At 40.2% G+C, this 18,403-nt stretch overlaps 1 protein-coding gene across 3 annotated transcripts in view; it reads right to left on the reverse strand.

Moving 5' to 3' along the window:
* Positions 1-6,627: 6,627 nt before the first annotated feature.
* Positions 6,628-18,403, reverse strand: part of fbln2 (fibulin 2) — a 49,625-nt gene continuing 37,849 nt past the window's right edge. For 2 of the 3 annotated variants that reach the window (XM_066697779.1, XM_066697783.1), the window contains 9 exons: positions 15,373-15,507; positions 13,649-13,786; positions 13,284-13,427; positions 12,958-13,086; positions 12,331-12,456; positions 11,627-11,743; positions 10,715-10,843; positions 9,414-9,537; positions 6,628-8,289 (listed from right to left, as the gene is read on the reverse strand). In XM_066697779.1, coding sequence (XP_066553876.1) covers positions 7,932-8,289; positions 9,414-9,537; positions 10,715-10,843; positions 11,627-11,743; positions 12,331-12,456; positions 12,958-13,086; positions 13,284-13,427; positions 13,649-13,786; positions 15,373-15,507 — 1,400 coding nt within the window. In that variant the 3' untranslated portion in view covers positions 6,628-7,931. The remainder of the gene's footprint in view (positions 8,290-9,413; positions 9,538-10,714; positions 10,844-11,626; positions 11,744-12,330; positions 12,457-12,957; positions 13,087-13,283; positions 13,428-13,648; positions 13,787-15,372; positions 15,508-18,403) is intronic. The other variant, XM_066697782.1, reaches the window with a different exon arrangement.

Below are 18,403 nucleotides of genomic sequence, written 5' to 3' on the forward strand. Positions count from 1 at the left end.
GGACAATATTACCACTCCAAGCGCTTGGTTTCCACAGAACCACACACCACTGAACTATAGAGACCTGCATCTCTCAGTAACCCTCCTCTCCTCCTATCTTCAGTTTCATAACTTCCTTCAAGCATCTTCTTTACCCCAATAGCCAGAACGTCTCTCATTCACTTCCCATCGCTGTGCTTTGCAGTTAAGTGCCTGGAACGGACTCAAATATAGCGATACTGATAAACCTTGCTGGGGGAAGAGCATAATCTGTCAAACGAAGCAGCCTCCCAAACATAAGTGGAACTACACATCAATGCACGGAAGTGGTTAGTGCTTGACTCCAGCCACAGAGAGGAAGGGCTGCCTCCTTATCACTTTCTGTAATGAAACTGGGCGAGAGAACGCCTGTCGCTGCGGGGAATCAGGATCTGTTACCGAGTCGCTGGGAGGCTGATTTTGACATTAGACATCAGATCCCCCATCTTGAGGATTCAATCCAATTCTGCCTCACCACCTTCAAGTGATGTTTTGAGTTTATTCCTCATAGGGTATAGGTGTATATGTAGGAGGAAAAACAACAACAAAGCAAATAAATAAGGAAGGAAGTATGTCAATCCTCCATTACAGAATCCATGCCTATGGTTTAATCACACAGAAATGTACAATTCTACCCATGATTGTGAATGATTGCTTACATGGTGTTGGGACGATCAAGCATATTGCATAATTAAACAGTTTAATATCCTTTCCATTACACTTGTGTTGGTCTCCCAGTATCTCCAGTCAAAGGAAGCATGTCAACTTTCTTTTCAGTCATTTCCTCTTCGCCCTACTTTATCTCTAACCCACCCTAGACCTCGGAGTACACCATCATCTCTCTCGACTCTATGAAAACAAAACTAAATTAAATCTTATGCACATGCACACACACACACACACACTGTGGTATTGTGATGTTGTGAACAACTGGAAGAACCCCTACTTTTTATTTTAAGTGTCCTTCGATCGCCAGTCTTCAAAGCGAAAGTGGTCAGGGATGATATTGTGATTCTGTGTGCAAGCTCTTCCCGTACAACACATCTGGAATCGACCTTCTCGGATTTTACAAACAGGGTGACGCACACTACCTTTATACTACTGTTTATCCAAAGCCCAGTTTACATGGTTACATCATGTTTTTGTAGTGTACTGTATAGCTCTCCCTTTAAATCAAAGGCACCATTGTGTCCAGTCCATCAGAAAGACTGTGCAAGCAACGTTATCAATATTCCTCAGACAGTGAGTAATTGCCAGGAGTAACTTTGGAGAACCTTAAACTATTAACAAACACAATGCAATAAATCATAGCCTGTTCCTAAGGCTCTGACAAAGAAAAATCTATCAAAGGTAGTGACCCTCCCACCTGATCAATCCACAGTTCTTTAGAAATGCCTCACCCCCTTTCTTTTAGTTAACAGTGGACTTAATTACAGTACAAGTGCAGAGACTACAAAATGTAGGAATAGTTAATTGTCAGAACCGGGGGCCAACTTCAGATCAATACCCGGACATAAAGAGATTGACAAAGTGGGTCGTATTGACAAAGCATTTCCTGCCACACTAAATCCAGTCAACCTTATATTTCGTTTAATGAAACACAAATGCCTGTTGAATAAGACAAGCAACATATGAACCATAACATATTACTTCACAATGTTCTCTTATTATGGGAAAAAAAAAAGTATTAACATGGCATCATTTTAAATGGACTCGTATGCTTAAGGAGTTAATTAAGATTTAAAACACTTATTCCTTTGTTAAGTAAGCAATCCTTACCTTTGGGACAGCGTCTAAATCATGCAAATCTATGCAAATAAATAATTTGGGATTTATGTATCTGGATAATGAACGAACAAACCGATTACACTGAGCGCAAACTAAAATGAGATGAAGGCTGTCTTTTTTTTTTATAAAGCAAAATAATAAAATACCAAGATAGGAGCGCTTCTGCCACAGTGACCTCGGGCGCTATAATTCATACCGGAGAACAGATATCTGGCTGAATTTCTGCTAGGATGTACAATATACATCCATACTGCTGTCAAAGAACTATTCACACCCTTTCCTATGTTTACAATGGCCAGGGAAGTCTACTTCACTCTAGGGTGTAACAGGCACATGACATTAGCTCACACCGAGTGTAATAAAGAGCCCGGAGGACATCTGCACAGTGAGGTTTGCACTGCTAATTGAAAGTGCATTACTGAAAGCGTGCATCCCATAAAGCACACATGCATCCGCCTCTAGGGAATCAACGTCATAGGAGAGACGGGAACTGGGGTGGATCTGCAGAAGGTCGGAGGAAGAGTATTTGTGGAATGAAATAAGCATGACCAAACAGGGCACCAGTAAACATACCTGGCCAAAGCTCAAACTCTCACAATGGCGGCACTCTTGGGACCACTGGGATGCTGGACCTCAAGCTGACAAGCGGTCTACAATGAGGTCCTCATCGTACAGTCCTACACCAGCTGTGGTTACAGATGTGGCTGGGCAATATGAGGCCCATGAGGATTTGTTTATAAGTGTGTCAATGTCCTCCACAGCAGGCAGGGAAATAGCATGTAACTGGAAAAGGGGAGAGTGGTGGGATGTGTGTACTATCATTATCTGGGTCAGTAGATGGAAATTATAATGTGAATTGAACATGCATTTTCCAAATCTTTCATTTTTTTTTATTTAACGTTATATTTGTAATACACCGTTTCCCCAGCAGGTGGCAGTGCTCACGTGTTTATTCGTCTCATAGTAAATGCTAGTGTTTTGATTTTGAACCCGTGATTTAGTTTTATATTCATGAACGAGAAACATTGATGTGTCATTTTTAAAATGATATATCTGTGTATATATCTATTATTATTATTATTATTATTATTATTATTATTAATAATAATAATAATATTAAATGTGTATGCATAAACCATTTCACAGAAGGCTACGCTACCCTAATGTAATTCAAATGAGTTTCTTATTCTGGTTTGTTTCTGTGCATTTCTATTTCTTTATTGTCGTATTTTAAAAATTGTTTCATAGAATATATATCTCTGTCAATCATAGGGGTGTCTTAATACGCTGCTTACATTGCACTGATTTGATATGTACTACGTGTAGGGAATACAGAACAACACAATCAAGTTTAATTTAAGTTGAATTTTACCTGGTTTTGATCTCGCAGTGCCTCTTTAACATTAACACAAACATGAATGCGTCCAGCAGCTCCAAAATGAAACATGTGATACTGTGACCTTTCACCTTGACCTCTGAACAGCTATTATAATCGGTGTTCAATGTTTCTTTATAATTATTATCATAGTAGTAGTAGTAGTAATAGTTTTGTCTATTTGTCATATTTCAAGAAAGAAAATAACCTAACAATGTCTGTGAGTGTGTGTGTGTGTGTGTGTGTGTGTGTGTGTGTGTGTTGAAGGGGGTGGGGGGTAATAAGCCCTTACAAAACATAATTTCATCTTAAAACAACATAAGCCAGGCAGTTTCATCATGTTCTGGAGCGCTCTCCAAATATCATTGGCCTCAGACACCCTCAGTTTAATCCACTCACACCTTTTCCCTCAAACTGACCTTTCACTAAGACTGTGATTCCCGATCGCAGTGTCAACATCTCCTTAATCCAGCGCCTCCTCCTGCTAAACCCTGTTGATATAACCTGGACAGCCTGGTAATGTGACCTCGCCACGGTAATCCCAGCACTTGCTCCAAGGCACTGGCTGCTGTTGTTGTTGCTTTTTGTTTGTGTGGGCGGACAATTAGACAATTAGACAACCTTGCAAGTGTATTCCCATGTTCTGATAAAGGGACAAATTGCAGATTAGAGCTTTATTGCCATGCGATGTCCAGTCAGATTGCTCAGGGGATGAATGAACATGTCCAATCAAATGTCCTACGGGCCCCACATCCTGAAATTAATTACAGCCCTTCTCCATTTGGCTACCTAATGGAGTACGGAGCTAATCAAATACCCCTCGGCAGTAACATAACAGGACTGTGGGCGCTCAGGAGAATAACTTGGCAATAATGTCCAAATGCATGCTGTGATTCTGAAGTAAACCGCATTCATTTATTGTAGTTTTTTGCAATTCAAAAAATCATTGGTAAAAGATGAAGGACAAATTTGGATGACAGTGCTGTGACACTTCATTTTGAATAGCTTAAAAGGGTCATTATAAGCAAATAAAAAAGGAATACTTCAAAAGGGAAGGATATTAAGTGTTTTAATGTAATCTTTCACATGCTGCAAATAAGAACATAAGAACATAAGAAAGTTTATGGTCGAGAGGAGGCCATTCGACCCATCGTGCTCGTTTGGTGTCCATTAATAACGAAGTGATCCAAGGATCCTATCCAGTCTGTTTATGAATGATCCCAAATTGTCTCTTCAGCCACATCGCTGGGGAGTTTGTTCAGATTGTGACGCCTCTCTGTGTGAAGAAGCATCTCCTGTTTTCTGTCTTGAATGCCTTGAAGCCCAATTTCCATTTGTGTCCCCGGGTGCGTGTGTCCCTGCTGATCTGGAAAAGCTCCTCTGGTTTGATGTGGTCGATGCTTTTCAAGTCCCCACGTAGTCTCCTCTGTTCCAGGATGAAAAGGTTCAGTTCCTCAGCCTCTCAGTAGGACGTTCCCTTCAGACCTGGAATAAGTCTGGTTGCTCTCCTCTGAACTGCCTCTAGAGCAGCGATATCTTTCTTGAAGTGTGGAGCCCAGAACTGTCCACAGTATCCAGATGAGCTCTAACTAGTGCATTGTACACGCCCTTACTTCAGTAAACTTGACATTATGTCCATTGCCAAATATACTTTACACCTATATTATTTTGAATTTCTATTATTCTTCTTTTAAAGAAATGTATCTTTATCCACTTACCAAGTATTATATGTGGTGTTGCTGGTAAATATGTAGATGTCAGTAGGTGGCGCTAGAGTCCAGTTTAGTAATTATTTGCGCAGTCCCTCAGTTTGTTTAGTTTGGTTCACTGAGTGGTCAGAGCAGAGCAGTCTGCAAATAAATTGTAACTTCTTCTGAATAAATGAAGATCCCCTGACAGGAACTTCTTGGTGTTTAGATTGGTGGTTTCTGTGGAGCAGCTCACGCCAAGACAACAATGCAAAGAGAATATCTTTGTCATGCAACATATAAATAGATCTGCAATGAAACACAAGGAGATTACTAGCTCATTTATAATAGGATTGGCCTCACAGTTTCATGTATTAAATCAAAGCCTGGAATAAACTAAAAGTGTATTCATGACTAAATCAGAATTAAAAGCTCACTCATGCTCTTCCCTCTCTGTTTTCCACATCTGCCCCTTCGTAGTTTGAAAAGCCTCATCAATATTCTGCACATTAGCCTCAAAGACAGATTTCTACGCCCCTGTCAATTACATCGTCTTCTCAGCCCCCTCTTTCCGTCAGCTGCCAAACTGCTGTATCCAGGAAACCGAAGTACATCTCCACTGGGTTCTGTCTCTTTTCATTAACTGCGGCCATTTTTCACTCTCTCCACAGTTTCTAAGCCAGCAAATGCAACATGGCAAAACCCATGCCCGAGCCACAAGTCTTTCCAAAAGATATCACAGAAACCCTTCAGATTATGTTTGTATTGATCCTCCTGTGCTGCACAACAAACCTTCATTTGCTCCACACTTAAAACCCACAGTAAGATATCTGGCATTTTAATTAAACAAAAATGAAACCGTGTCCATTTCTCCTTTTGTCATGAAGAAGGAGTAAGTATAAATAATGGCCTGGGACTGAGAAGTACAATTACTGAAATGTACCATTTTGTAATATTCATGTGCACACCAGTTAAAGTGATGGATATACTCTGAAAAGTTCTCTTAATGCTTAAATAAATGTAATTTGTCATCTGACATGTATAATGTGTCATTAAGGCTGGTGGAGCTGTTAATAATGCATGTTTTAAAATGATGGCTGCAGTGGCTAACGGAGAGCACTTTCTCATTGCAGGAGTGGAGCGACACACAGCCAGAGCACACAAGATCACATGATTTATTAATTTAGTGGCAATGCATTCAGTAAATTAGACTGAAATGAGATCCTAAGCCTTATAGTTTTGCAGCATGAGGGGTAGAAAGAAAATGCTGAGCAGAGTGGGACTCACAGTTTATTATAGATCTATTTAATCCTGATGGCAGTTGTGTACTGAACTCAGGGTGCAACACAACCTTAAGGACGGTGGCTCTTGAGGGTCAGGGTTTGATAACTTCATTATTTTCACTGCAGATTTATTACAGTAGATTAATAACATAAAGGGGCATGTTGGCCCTTAAAGGGTGACATCTGTTCTGCAGTTAAGATACTGGATTATAAACAGTGTAATTATTTGTGAACTGTATTGTACAGGTCTCATATTTAATCCTATATTCTGAACATAAAACAAACCCGAGAGATGTCACATCAGTCACATTAGAATTGTTTCCAACACAGCTACTGCACTTACATGCTTTTCTACTGCGTCTTCTTGTAGTGCATAGTCACAAGCGATGATGTGCTTCCTCTGGAAAGACATACGTGTTCGTTAGCCAAAACACAGAAATACTGTTTATAGATGATCAGATTCATGTGGAGAGGGTTCATTGAAGTTTCTTCTTTATTTGAAATAAGGATACACATCAAAAGATTTAACAATGTCGTAATAGTGTTATTAACTTCCCTACTGACTGTGAAGAAAATCCTGTAATTAAAGCGTTTTTTTTCCACCAATGAGAAAGAAGACTGACCTGTGCAGTGATATTTGTGTTTTTAAAATATGATATCAGGTTCTTTCCTTAGGACAGCCATATTTACTTCATTCAAAAAAGAAAACAATGTAAGTACTATCAATAGATATGCCAGATGCAGTTGCGGATAGTTATGTGATTATTTCTCAGAGTAAAGTTGTTTTAATTGCTCAATCAACTCTTAACTTTTAATGTTAATCAGCTGGAATATCAAACAGCTAGGCGCAAGATATTTTTATTTTTGTAGGGCTATTCTTTGATTAAAAAAGAAAAAGCTACAATTCTAACAGCACATAATCAGGGATGTATTGAAGTTACATTGTTACAAAGTTACAAAGTAATATTTGGTGAGAACAGAGATATTACTATTCATTCTCATACACAGTTATGCTGTTTGCTGTAATTACCCACAGCCCTTCACAACAGAGCCTGTGATCACATGGTCGTTTTCTAATCTAAAGTGATTACATTGTACCTCCTGCGTTGCCTAAATAGTGGGAATCCAGTTTGTCAAACAGAAGGTGTTCAACGGAAACAACTTTCACCCTGAGATGATTTACACACAAAAAATCCAATAAATCTGTCTCAGTTAAAACAGGAAAGGTCTCAGTGCTGCCTTTTAACACAGGGGCTGCCATGTGACTGTCAAACGTGTTCAGATTTCAGTAACTGCATTAGAATAGCATTGAAAACAAAATCTTTGGAGCCCAGCTTTAAGAAATATTATACATCCATTCAATTTGATGAGGCCACTGAGTATATGTGCACACAGAGCTCTCCAATACCAGCTTTCAGTACTGCAATGGATAACAGTCTACAGAACAAGAACAAAATGGGCAATGTACATAAAATATATATGAAGAAAGCCACTGACTGATAGGATTCTTATTCTGTTGTGTAAAACTGCCTGGATGGACTTTTTTAAGACTGTTTTACAATCTTTGGCATCAGTGCAGCCCAAATGTCAAACGTGCTTAAGAAAGAGAGTTAGCAAATATAGACTTCTGCAATATTTCATATACAGTTATAGACATTCAGGTAGGAATAGTCTGAAGCATACAGTAAATACAGCCTCCACAGTAACAATGGTATATTTTCTAAGATTGAACAGCTTCAGAGTTTAGCACCATATGAAATCCACATTTCGCGATTTGCACTAGAAGGCGTGAGGTGTGATGAACACATAAATCTTGGCCAGGAATGTGGTGGAGGTTCCTTGACGCCACAGTTGCATTTCCACGTCTATCAAGAAGTCCTTGGCTTCCCGGACTTGCCGCTGCAGGTACACGGCCCCGGTGTAGGCGTTCAGTTTGCGGGTGCTGAAGTAATTCTCCTCATTGCCCTTGGTGATGCTGATGATGATGTTGTCCCCAGCATAGGCCGGCGACGGCCCGATGCGGAAGATCTGAGCTGGAATGACGATGTTGGTTTGGAAGCTCAGCTGGTAATACGTGATCCGCAAGGGGCTGTTCTGGCACTCCAGGAAGTTCGGGCAAGCTACACGTTCGCAGCGCCTGTGGGATACAAAATCCAGACACTCAGCCACTTAAATTAAATGACTTCATCGCAAACTGCATTCTTGTTTGCCACAGCGCCCCATTATAATAAATATTTATTGAATTGATACAATAGCTATTGTTACCAGAGGCATGAGTCACTCTAATTGAAATTAAGATGTGAAAACAAACATTTAGGACTGCAGAGGAGCAAAACAGTCATCCCTTGCTTCTCAGTATTTTTCCCATACTATAATGTTTCCACTGAATATTGTTTAGCATATATGTCAAATGATACATCCCATCATTTTTTGGATGTCATGTATTCTGTTAACTTGGTTGGTTTGCTGTCTTATTCTGGGGGTTCATTAACAGTTTATTCAAGAGTTATTCAAGTTATCAAGCTTGTTATTTGTCAAATGCATTTACCAGTAACAAAACTGCAGATCCAACTGCACAACTCACAAAACCTTTTACTTTTACTTTCATGATTACAATTAAATACAAGATACGTGAAACTGTAAACAAACAGACCAACATGTTTCCCTCTCTGACCAAGGCTTCAGTGACTGGACTGAAATCTACAAGACAGTTATCCAGGGTCATATAGTGTTAACAGTATGAGTATTTCTCCAACCCTGCGTTTCTGTTGGGCGGGGGTGTGAGCCGGTGACAGATTGACCTGATTGTAATTCCAGTAAACGGGAGGAAACACAAGTCATGCCCTTGCAATTGAAAGGCCTGATCAAAACTAATTTTACTTAATGGAGCAGATCAATGGTCATGGTCACCTATTAGTGCTCTGTGCAAACAAGAACTAAAGGCCAATAAAGAGGAAACTGTCTCAAAATGAGTCTTAAATAAAAGCAGTCTGTTGCTTGAGTCGATTTGGAAACTGAACAATCGAAACGGTTTGCTTTCTGAAGTCATTTTTTGTTTTTTTATACAGTTACAAACGTCCAATGTATTTGCTACTTCTGTGTGTTGTTGTTGTGCTTCATACAGCAGTTGAAAATCGACAGTGTACGTAAACGTGAGGCCCAGATTCTGTGGCTTTCAAATGATTACTAGATCTTCTAGGAACCCTGGGTAACCTTTTTTAAAGGAAATCAAGTGATAGACATATGGCTTTTGATACTTACGTGTCGGACACTTTTCTATAGTTTGGAGGACAGCTGAAAGACAGACACCTGAATCCTCCCTGGATGTTATAGCAGTTTTCTGCTGTTGAGCAGTTGTGTGATCCTACAGCGCATTCATCTATATCTGCAACACAGAAGACACACAGGTTTACAGCATTTACAATAAATTGATCAGTTTATTGTGGCACAGATACAGCTGAAGAATGTAAGGAGATCAGTTTACCCAGAGGAAGGACAGAACCAGACAGAGGACTTTGACACACTTGGTGGCTGAGTTTATTTGAGTGGTAATCTAGATCCTGCTATTTACTCCAGTTGGTATAGTTTGTATAGTTCTTTACCCTCTTTTTAATCTGTCTTTATGCTTTACTTGACATTGTCAGAGTGTAACAAAAGACCAGCCTCTCTCTTTTTATTTTCTTTAAGAAGTGACACTGCAGTTTAACATCTGACTGTTTGCTGTTCAGAGGCAATGCATCAGGGGCAGAACTAATCCACTGTGGTGACCGAGCACAGCGACAAATTTCACAAGTCAATAACTGGCCCCCAGCTCCAGTTAATTATGCATTTCATCTTTTGCTCTGGATGCGGTGTTTGCTGCAACTCGGCGAGTTCAATCGGAATTCAAATAAATCCAGAACTGGGATATTATATCCTCCGGGGACCCACAGACCCTTTCGTCTTAGCTTTGTTTTCAAGACGGCTGGTTAACCTACACCCACCCAAAGATGAATTTTAGTATTGGCCCAGTCAGATTGGCACTGTAAGAAGGAGCTGTACGTCAGCTTTAAATAATATCACTGTCAGCAAAATAACTTCTGTGCAAAAGCATCAACTCCTGGTGCCGACTGGACAGGGAACTGCCATGGTGGAAATAAGGAAGTAAAAAACGATGACAACTGCAGCTGCTTTATGTTAAGCAGTTTTAAGCAAAAGTCTGAATAAACACTTGGAAGAAACTTTCACTATCAGTCTGATTTTCATCCCTGACTGCTTGTGAGTTCACATACCACTGCCTCCAGTCAAAAAGAAGTTTCCATTGAAGTCTGTTTCCTATTTTTGGAATCAAAGTCAGCCTCGCAGTCTAAAGAGTCAGCAGTCAGGTATGAATTCAGTCATTGATTGCGACCTGCAGTCTGCAGGCCAAGCACACGAAATGGCATCTCTGTACAATGCAGTAAACAAAGGACAGTGAGATGCGTCTTCCCTGCAGTGATAATTGGATGTGTTGTTTAGCATCGTGTACATGTTATAAGGGAGTGGGAAGAAACAGTTTTTCTGTGTAACAGCTTGTTGCTCACCTCTGCAAGTCCGTCCATTCGGTGACATTGTGTATCCGTGCTTGGGGCAGGCGCACTGGTAGCTTCCTGGGACATTTATGCACTGGAAAGCACACAGGTGGCCTATACTCTGAGCGCACTCGTCAATATCTGCAGCCAAGAGAATGAAATGCCAATTAATTCGACATTCTCCTCCAGTCTTGAAAGGGAGACGGTACAAAGCCCTTCCCTGTGTTCGGGAAGGAACAGGCGCTTTTGATGTGGTGCTGTATACTGTAACTATTGGAGGGATTCTGAGAAAAAAAAAAATCTGAGAAATGAAAGAAATGCAGCGAAACGAGAACAGGGAAAAAGATCACAAATCCGACAGAAGTGTCCTCAGAGGCTGTCCTCTGAAGACTTGACAATGACATGAGGTACCGCCGGGCCCTGTCACGGAGAACAGGGGGAAATCAATCCCTTACGAGTCCCGAGTCATGATTCGATTGATCTGATGTCTGCTCATATGGAAACATTGTGTCATAATATCGATCGGTGAAAAAAATATCTTGGCCGCAATGTCTCTTTGAACTTCGAGTCTTCCATAGAGGAACATCTGAAATTACCCGAGATAGTGTGTGTATTGCAATAGTGCTATTTTTAGCAGGCAAGGAAGGCATTGAAAGCGCAGCCGTCACAAGCTCATTCTTCCATTCAGATGTGATTGTAATCGGCAGTTTTACCACAGACGTCAGGGTCGACGGCAGGTGAGAAACATATTTCATGCACATTTTACGAGAGATATGGAAGCATTGTAAACTGCAGCTGGATTTCATGTGAGAAGAACTCCAATTTCTTTTTCCATTTTTATTGTAAAAGTTGATTAGAAGCGAAAAAAAATTAATTATAATAATCAAACCAGCTGACACACACACAAAGACACACATGACTTACCTTCACAAGAGTGTCCATCCTCCTTCAGGTAGAAGCCTTGTCTGCAGTAACACTGGTACGATCCGTATATATTGGCACATTCCTGACTGCAGGGGTTCTTTTCACATTCATTCACATCTATTAAAAGGTAATTAAGCAACAGATAAATAGGTCAACTCAGTGTTTAATATTCCAGAGTTATTTTGAAGTGAAAAAGCATTTGCTTCAACCAGGGCGTCTATATCAATGCCTGCAGACCCAATGTTAAATGTATGAATGTAATATTAAATACTTAAATCATATTTACAAAAAGTCTAAGAAATGTATGATTTATTACTTTTGGTGGAAGGGTACAATATTTAATTTCTGGCTCGGGATTTGATGAGCCCAGAAAGCGACCAGGTCACTCTGTTGGGAAGCGAACTAGAGAAACAGTGACAGTTTATTTGGTATGTGATGGATGATTACCTTGTCTGCTACATGTATATATATATATATATATATATATATATATATATATATATAGTGCTATAGATATGGCAGAGTGCAACGAATTCCCAATGATATGCTGTTTCTCATGTTGCAAACGATAGAACCGCAGTTTGTGATACATTGTTCAACAGCTACCCTCATCTCAATCGACTGCCCAATCCCGTAGGTGCCATAGTAACAATGACGCACTACTTACTCAATTAAACCCATTTTGTGTTTTTATTAATAGGTACCTTCACAATTCTTTCCATCGAATGATAATGTGAAGCCGGTGGTGCAGGAGCACTGATAGGAGCCCGGGGTGTTTTCACACGTTTGCGCACACAGACGTCCAGGGTAACGCCAGCACTCATTTATATCTGTCAGAAGACGAGGAAGGATGGTTAATGTGCGCATATCGGCGATAGAGGACTGCCAATGAAGGACTTAAAACACTGGAACAATTTAATCAATAACTAAGCAACAGGTGACTCTTCTTCTTTCCTTCATTAAACTTTAAGTCTTCAAGTCTTCAAATTCAACCACATCAAACCAGAGGAGCTTTTCCAGATCAGCAGGGACACACGCACTCAATGGAAATTGGGCTTCAAGGCATTCAAGACAGAAAACAGGAGACACTTCTTCACACAGAGAGGAGTCACAATCTGAACAAACTCCCCAGCGATGTGGCTGAAGAGACAATTTGGGAACATTAAAAAATAGACTGGATAGGATCCTTGGATCACTTCACAAGCTATAATTAATGGACACCAAACGAGCACGATGGGGTGAATGGCCTCCTCTTAGTTGGACCCTTTATGTTCTTATGTTCTTATGTTCTTTAAGAAATGCTGGAATAGACCACCATGAGCGTTACGTACCCACACAGACCTTCCTGAACATGTCATACTGGTAGCCGGTCTTACAGTCACAGCGGTAGGAGCCGGGTAAGTTGTGGCATATCTGTCCCTCGGCACACTGGTGCACGCCAGTCTGACACTCATCGACATCTGAGGGAACCAGGCGGGAGGGAGAAGAGCGACATTCACATTAGGAGACCGTGCCTTATTTCACACTCATGATGTCTGTTTTTGCAACTGAACGACGAACAAGCATCCCTGCATTGATAGGAGTCGTTAAAAACAAACCACCAACTATTTGATAGGATTAATACGTCATTTATCTTACTGTTGTGTTTCAGTCTTACCAATGCATCTGGCTCCATCGGGGCTAGCGTGGTAGCCTCTACTACAGATGATGGTCTTTCTCTGGCAGGTGTACGAGCCAACGGTGTTGATGCAGTTGAACCCAGAGCTGCAGGGTTCGTTCACGCTGCTGCATTCATTGATATCTTCAAGGATAAAAGGAAGCAACAGAAAATATGAAATGTTTCTGACACGTAGAGGCTTTATTTTTTAAAAGAGAGTGTATTTGCATTGTGCAGAATGGGTCACAAGGAACCAGTCCCTGAACCCTGAAGTCATACTGAATAAAATCACCAGGAAAGATCATGGAATAAGTCTGAAGATGTCCTATATAATCTTAAAAGGGTGTCGCACTGCTGCTGCTCACCAACGCAGTTGCCGTTAACGTCTTGAGTAAATCCAGTGAAACACCTCTGCTTGGGTTGGCAGTAAAAGGATCCGACCGTATTACGACACTCGAAGCCCACTCCACAGTTGTGCGTCTGCAGCGAACATTCATCCATATCTGTACTCGTGGGGGGGCGGGGGGAGAGAAATCATGAATGATGTGGTATCATGGAGAATACACCTGCCTATCCTTGTCGTATGCTCAGTTAGGAGCAGAAAAGTCTCATCTCTTCTTTGCAGTTATAGAAAAGCACCATTGAGGGTTAACTAGTGGCCCTGACCTAAACATCTAACTAGATTTACTCTGGAGATACTCTTGAGTGTCCATGCCTCTGAGTGATACTCACTCTTTTCAGCTCTTTGTTGTATAATGATGATGATGATGATTATTATTAGTAGCAGAAATATAATTATTATTGTATCATTAACAAAATCAAAGTACAGAGCAGAAGTGTGAAGTAGACAAATGTTTTCCCCATTAATTTATTTCAAGCCTGAAGGAAACCCAGTAAAGGTTTGGCCTTTACTTTTAGTCACAGTGTTGGCGGACATCTCCCACACCTCCTCTCAGCACACTGCTTAATTTCACCCTTAGATGGCACTGTGGGATAGAACACAGCATTCGAGAGAAACCTTTTCTCCATAAGGCAAAAAATAAGCCCAAGTTTTTTCAATTGTATTGCTCATATTTTTTCAATTTAACTCCTTCTGTGTTCCACCCAAACGTTGGTCTTTTCTCATTACAAGTGAGTTTAAATGCACTTGTTTTTCAAAATAGCCAGGGGTTTGGACTACATTCACACATGTATTTACTACACAAAGGTAAGCACAGGTCTGCCCTCCAAGAAGAGCACAGGAGTTGAGCAAAATATTCTGTTCCCAGTAATAACAATCTTTATTGTAACGTTTCTGGGTCCAATCTTCATCACTGATGAGCGTATAATTTACAAATCAGAGCAGTCATTTCTGTTTCCTTTCAGCCAGTTAATTAGTTTATTCCCCTGTAAGCCAAGCTGCCAAATATTACTTTAATTATCAGGCTACAGTTTCCAGTGATGCCAAGTACTGCCAAGAGTCGCAAAGCTTAGTGAGTTGATACATTTGCAACCTCATGTATCTTCAGAGTAATGATAAAGGTACTGACCATTTTGTGTATATAATTCCCCAGGAAACATATTCACAGGGAAAATGTCAAGCAGTCAGTAACTCTGTTCAAGGACCGATGTGTAAGGAAAGTATGGAAATGCAGGATCTCAAGTCAATCACATAAATGATCATTGTTAAGTAACGTTGTGTCACTACAGTAAAGACAATATGTCAAATTTGAGCATTTAAGAAGAATATGGTTTGCTTTTGAGGCCGGGGGGTTGCATTTGGCATTAGCGTGAGTGATGTTCTGCGCTCTGTGTTACAGCCCCCTACCCTCTTGTTTCCCACGTTCATCTGGATGGGAAGAGAACCTGTGACGAAGCGGAATAATATTACCTGTCCTTTAAAACGTGCCCCAAAGCCATGGTTTCTGTAGGGGGTTGAGTTTCTCTGTTGGTTTGAGGAAACCAAGGGCTGGGGTTCAATCCCTATCCTCTCTGACTTACTCCCCAACTCAGTGTGATCATTAGTGTGTGTTTCCTCCAATGCTCAGGATATTCTCAACCACAGTCAGTGTGTGTGTGTGTGTGTGTGTGTGTGTTGTTATCAATTTACCTTTGCACACGTCATCCACAAGCTGATACCCTGCAGGACAGATGATTTTCTTCCGGCACGTGAAGGAGCCAATTGTATTGATGCAGTGCTCTGCAGCCTGGCAGGTGTGTGCGTTAGTAAGACACTCGTTAACATCTGTAGGAAAAGACGAAGAAAAAAGCTATTGGAACAAATCTATAGAACTGGATTTGCCATAGATGATGTGCTGACAGACCAGAGACGAATATAAGATGAGATGTGAAAAACAATCAACGTTTAGCAGGTGTGTTTATACTGCATGGTAGCTAACTTAAAGCAAATGCGTAGTAGCTTGTGAAAACAACAAAACAATTAATGAATTTAAAGTAGGCCCCCTCCTTATTTAATGGTGTGTTCTAGCTCAGGAATTTTGTTTGTTTAATTTTAATTGCAGAAAACACACACATAAATCCACTTAAGTAACTTTTGTCATAGCACGTTGGGCCTGTAAGATACATTTAGTGGGGGACTGCCGAGTGAGACTGGAACAAATTGTGTCAAATGGAAAAGCTACACAAACATGTCCCTGGTGAATTCCGAACAATGGAAGCACTATGAACACAATGCGCTGTTCAGGTCATTAAATTGTTGCCAGTGTTTTTGTAACGAGTATTTCGAACTTGTATCTGTGGAAGACAGACTGAGGTTAAGACAACAAATCACTGGTTAGCGTCATGTCAAGCAAACAGAAACAAATATGTATTGATGACATTAATCGTATCATTCCACGGCAGTCAAATCACTCCGGATAACAGATGAGAGCATTCCTTTGCAGTTGCATATTCTTTAATCACCGAGTGATTTACTGAGAGACTGGAGGTTGTGGAGACACGGACAAGCCAGACAGATGCTCATGTCTAACTCTGAATGGCACTTATCAATTCATAACCGCTCACACTGCTTCAGATTGCACCGGTGAAGCGCGAGTGACCGACGCCGATTGGTGGGTTCTGGGATTGTTTTAAACGACTCGGATTCCATGCTTGCAGCCGCAACAGTTCACTCGACTTTTCAATTACGTAAAACAATCCCGAAATGTATACTCCACTGGAGCTGAGACTGGCTTTCATCCATGCCTATAATTTAGGCAGTTACAAAATGCAAGGGTTTTAATGAGGAATCTTCTAACAACCGAGCAATTATATCGATTTTATTTATTTATTTTGAAATATGGTACTTGCTTAAAAAAAATCAAGAACTAAAGAGACTAGAAAATAGTGGTTTGTTATGGAAGCTGTGCTCATTATTGTTTTAGTCGACATGGTGCAAGGCTAGAAAAGATGAAGGCATTTTGCCTACTGTGTTTATTTATTTTAAAGTAATTTGTGTTATTTGCATTTTTTTTAATGTTATTAAGTAGCTGAAACCTGAATAAAATAAAACATTTGAAACTGAGAATGAAGGGAACTAAAAATGTGTCAAACACCCTTTAAGCACTATAGGTACAGTGCAGTCATATTACACTGTAGGTGATCCTATTAAACCCTTTGCCATATTTTACAAATCACTTCTACCACACACTGTCAGAGAACTGAATAGTCTGAAAATAATGCAATTCTCCTCCCAGGGTTTGAAACCACACTGTATTGTAATGTTATCACGGATATCTGATTTCTGAAGTCAGTGGACTGGGAAGATGTGTCCCAGGAAGTCTGGGGAAGAACAGGAGACACACAACTAGCGCTTCTCGTACAATGAAAACAGTGATGCTGCTTTCAAAGAGACGCGAACATCTGTTCCCTGAACCGCGTGTTGTATGCCCCCTCTCCAGGCAACAGCTTTCAAAAACAAAGTCTGTCTTCAAACTGGGTGTTCAGATTGCATGATGGACCTGTATATTTTTTTAATGTCAACATATAGTTAAGGGAATCTTGGAGGCATTTTAAACAGCCATGCAGTTTGGCATCGGCTGCAGACTTATTTGCATGACTCATGGGGAGGGGAAAGAATGGTTCATGGCTGAAGTCCCCACCTTCTGGCATCACCAGCACCTTACATTGTATTCATATGGGGTTTCGGTCTTGGGAAAAAGAATGACAATGCAACACGGAGCAAAATATTTTTCACACAGTGTTGAGAAGTTGTTTATTTGGTTTTCTTCTCAAACTAACGTGCAACATTACTGTGTCATTGTTTTGTTTCGGAAGGTTTTTATAATATTGTAATAAACTATGACTAAGGTCTAAGATTTAGACAAAAACGTTGTCTTCAGTAAATCTACCAGGGTTAACCAATACAAAATCAAAGGACTTCAGTATCCACAGTTTCATGATTAAAAATTTTTCAGCAGTGGAAGAAGTTGAGGAAGCCGTGAATGATGCAGTGCAGAGATTCAGATGAAAGAAATGATTAACAGCCCTGTGCATTGTTTCTGAACCATCAATATTATGAGATGTATTAAATGAATGTGCAGATGATGAGATGGAAGACAAAATGCAGATGAAACCTACATTGTGCCAGTCCCTCACTTCTGTCAATATGACCTCAAATATATTATAAGTATGTGTCAAAATAGTTCATAATATTTATTATTAACACTGAGGTGTCAAGTCGTGGTTTGCAGCTGACACCATCCGTATACCGTTATTGATTACAGCAGCAGTCACCATTATCGATTAAAAATGTTATGAGTGCAAAGCTTTCAAAGATTTGCACTTTCAAATCAATGACTAATACACACTGTATATATCGGCCCATGTCACTTATTTGTCTGGTTCAGTTTTATACTACTTTCACTAAATATTCAGTTATTAAAAAATACGGTACGGAAACCGGGATTTTATTTATCTTCAATTATATGCATCTCTGCATTCAAAAACTACATTCCATATTATTCCTTCATGATATCTAATGTGATTTATGGAATTTAAGGTAACATCATTCAAAGACATTTCACTCGTAAACAAGAAGTCTATTTCAAAATGGTACGTTTTTGATTTCCAAAATGACCGCAAGCATACGCCAAAGATCTCAAAGGCAGACAGCAAAACATCAAAGTGCAAGAAATATCTGA

This window comes from Amia ocellicauda, chromosome 3, assembly GCF_036373705.1.
Source record: "Amia ocellicauda isolate fAmiCal2 chromosome 3, fAmiCal2.hap1, whole genome shotgun sequence".
NCBI classification, from domain to species: domain Eukaryota; kingdom Metazoa; phylum Chordata; class Actinopteri; order Amiiformes; family Amiidae; genus Amia; species Amia ocellicauda.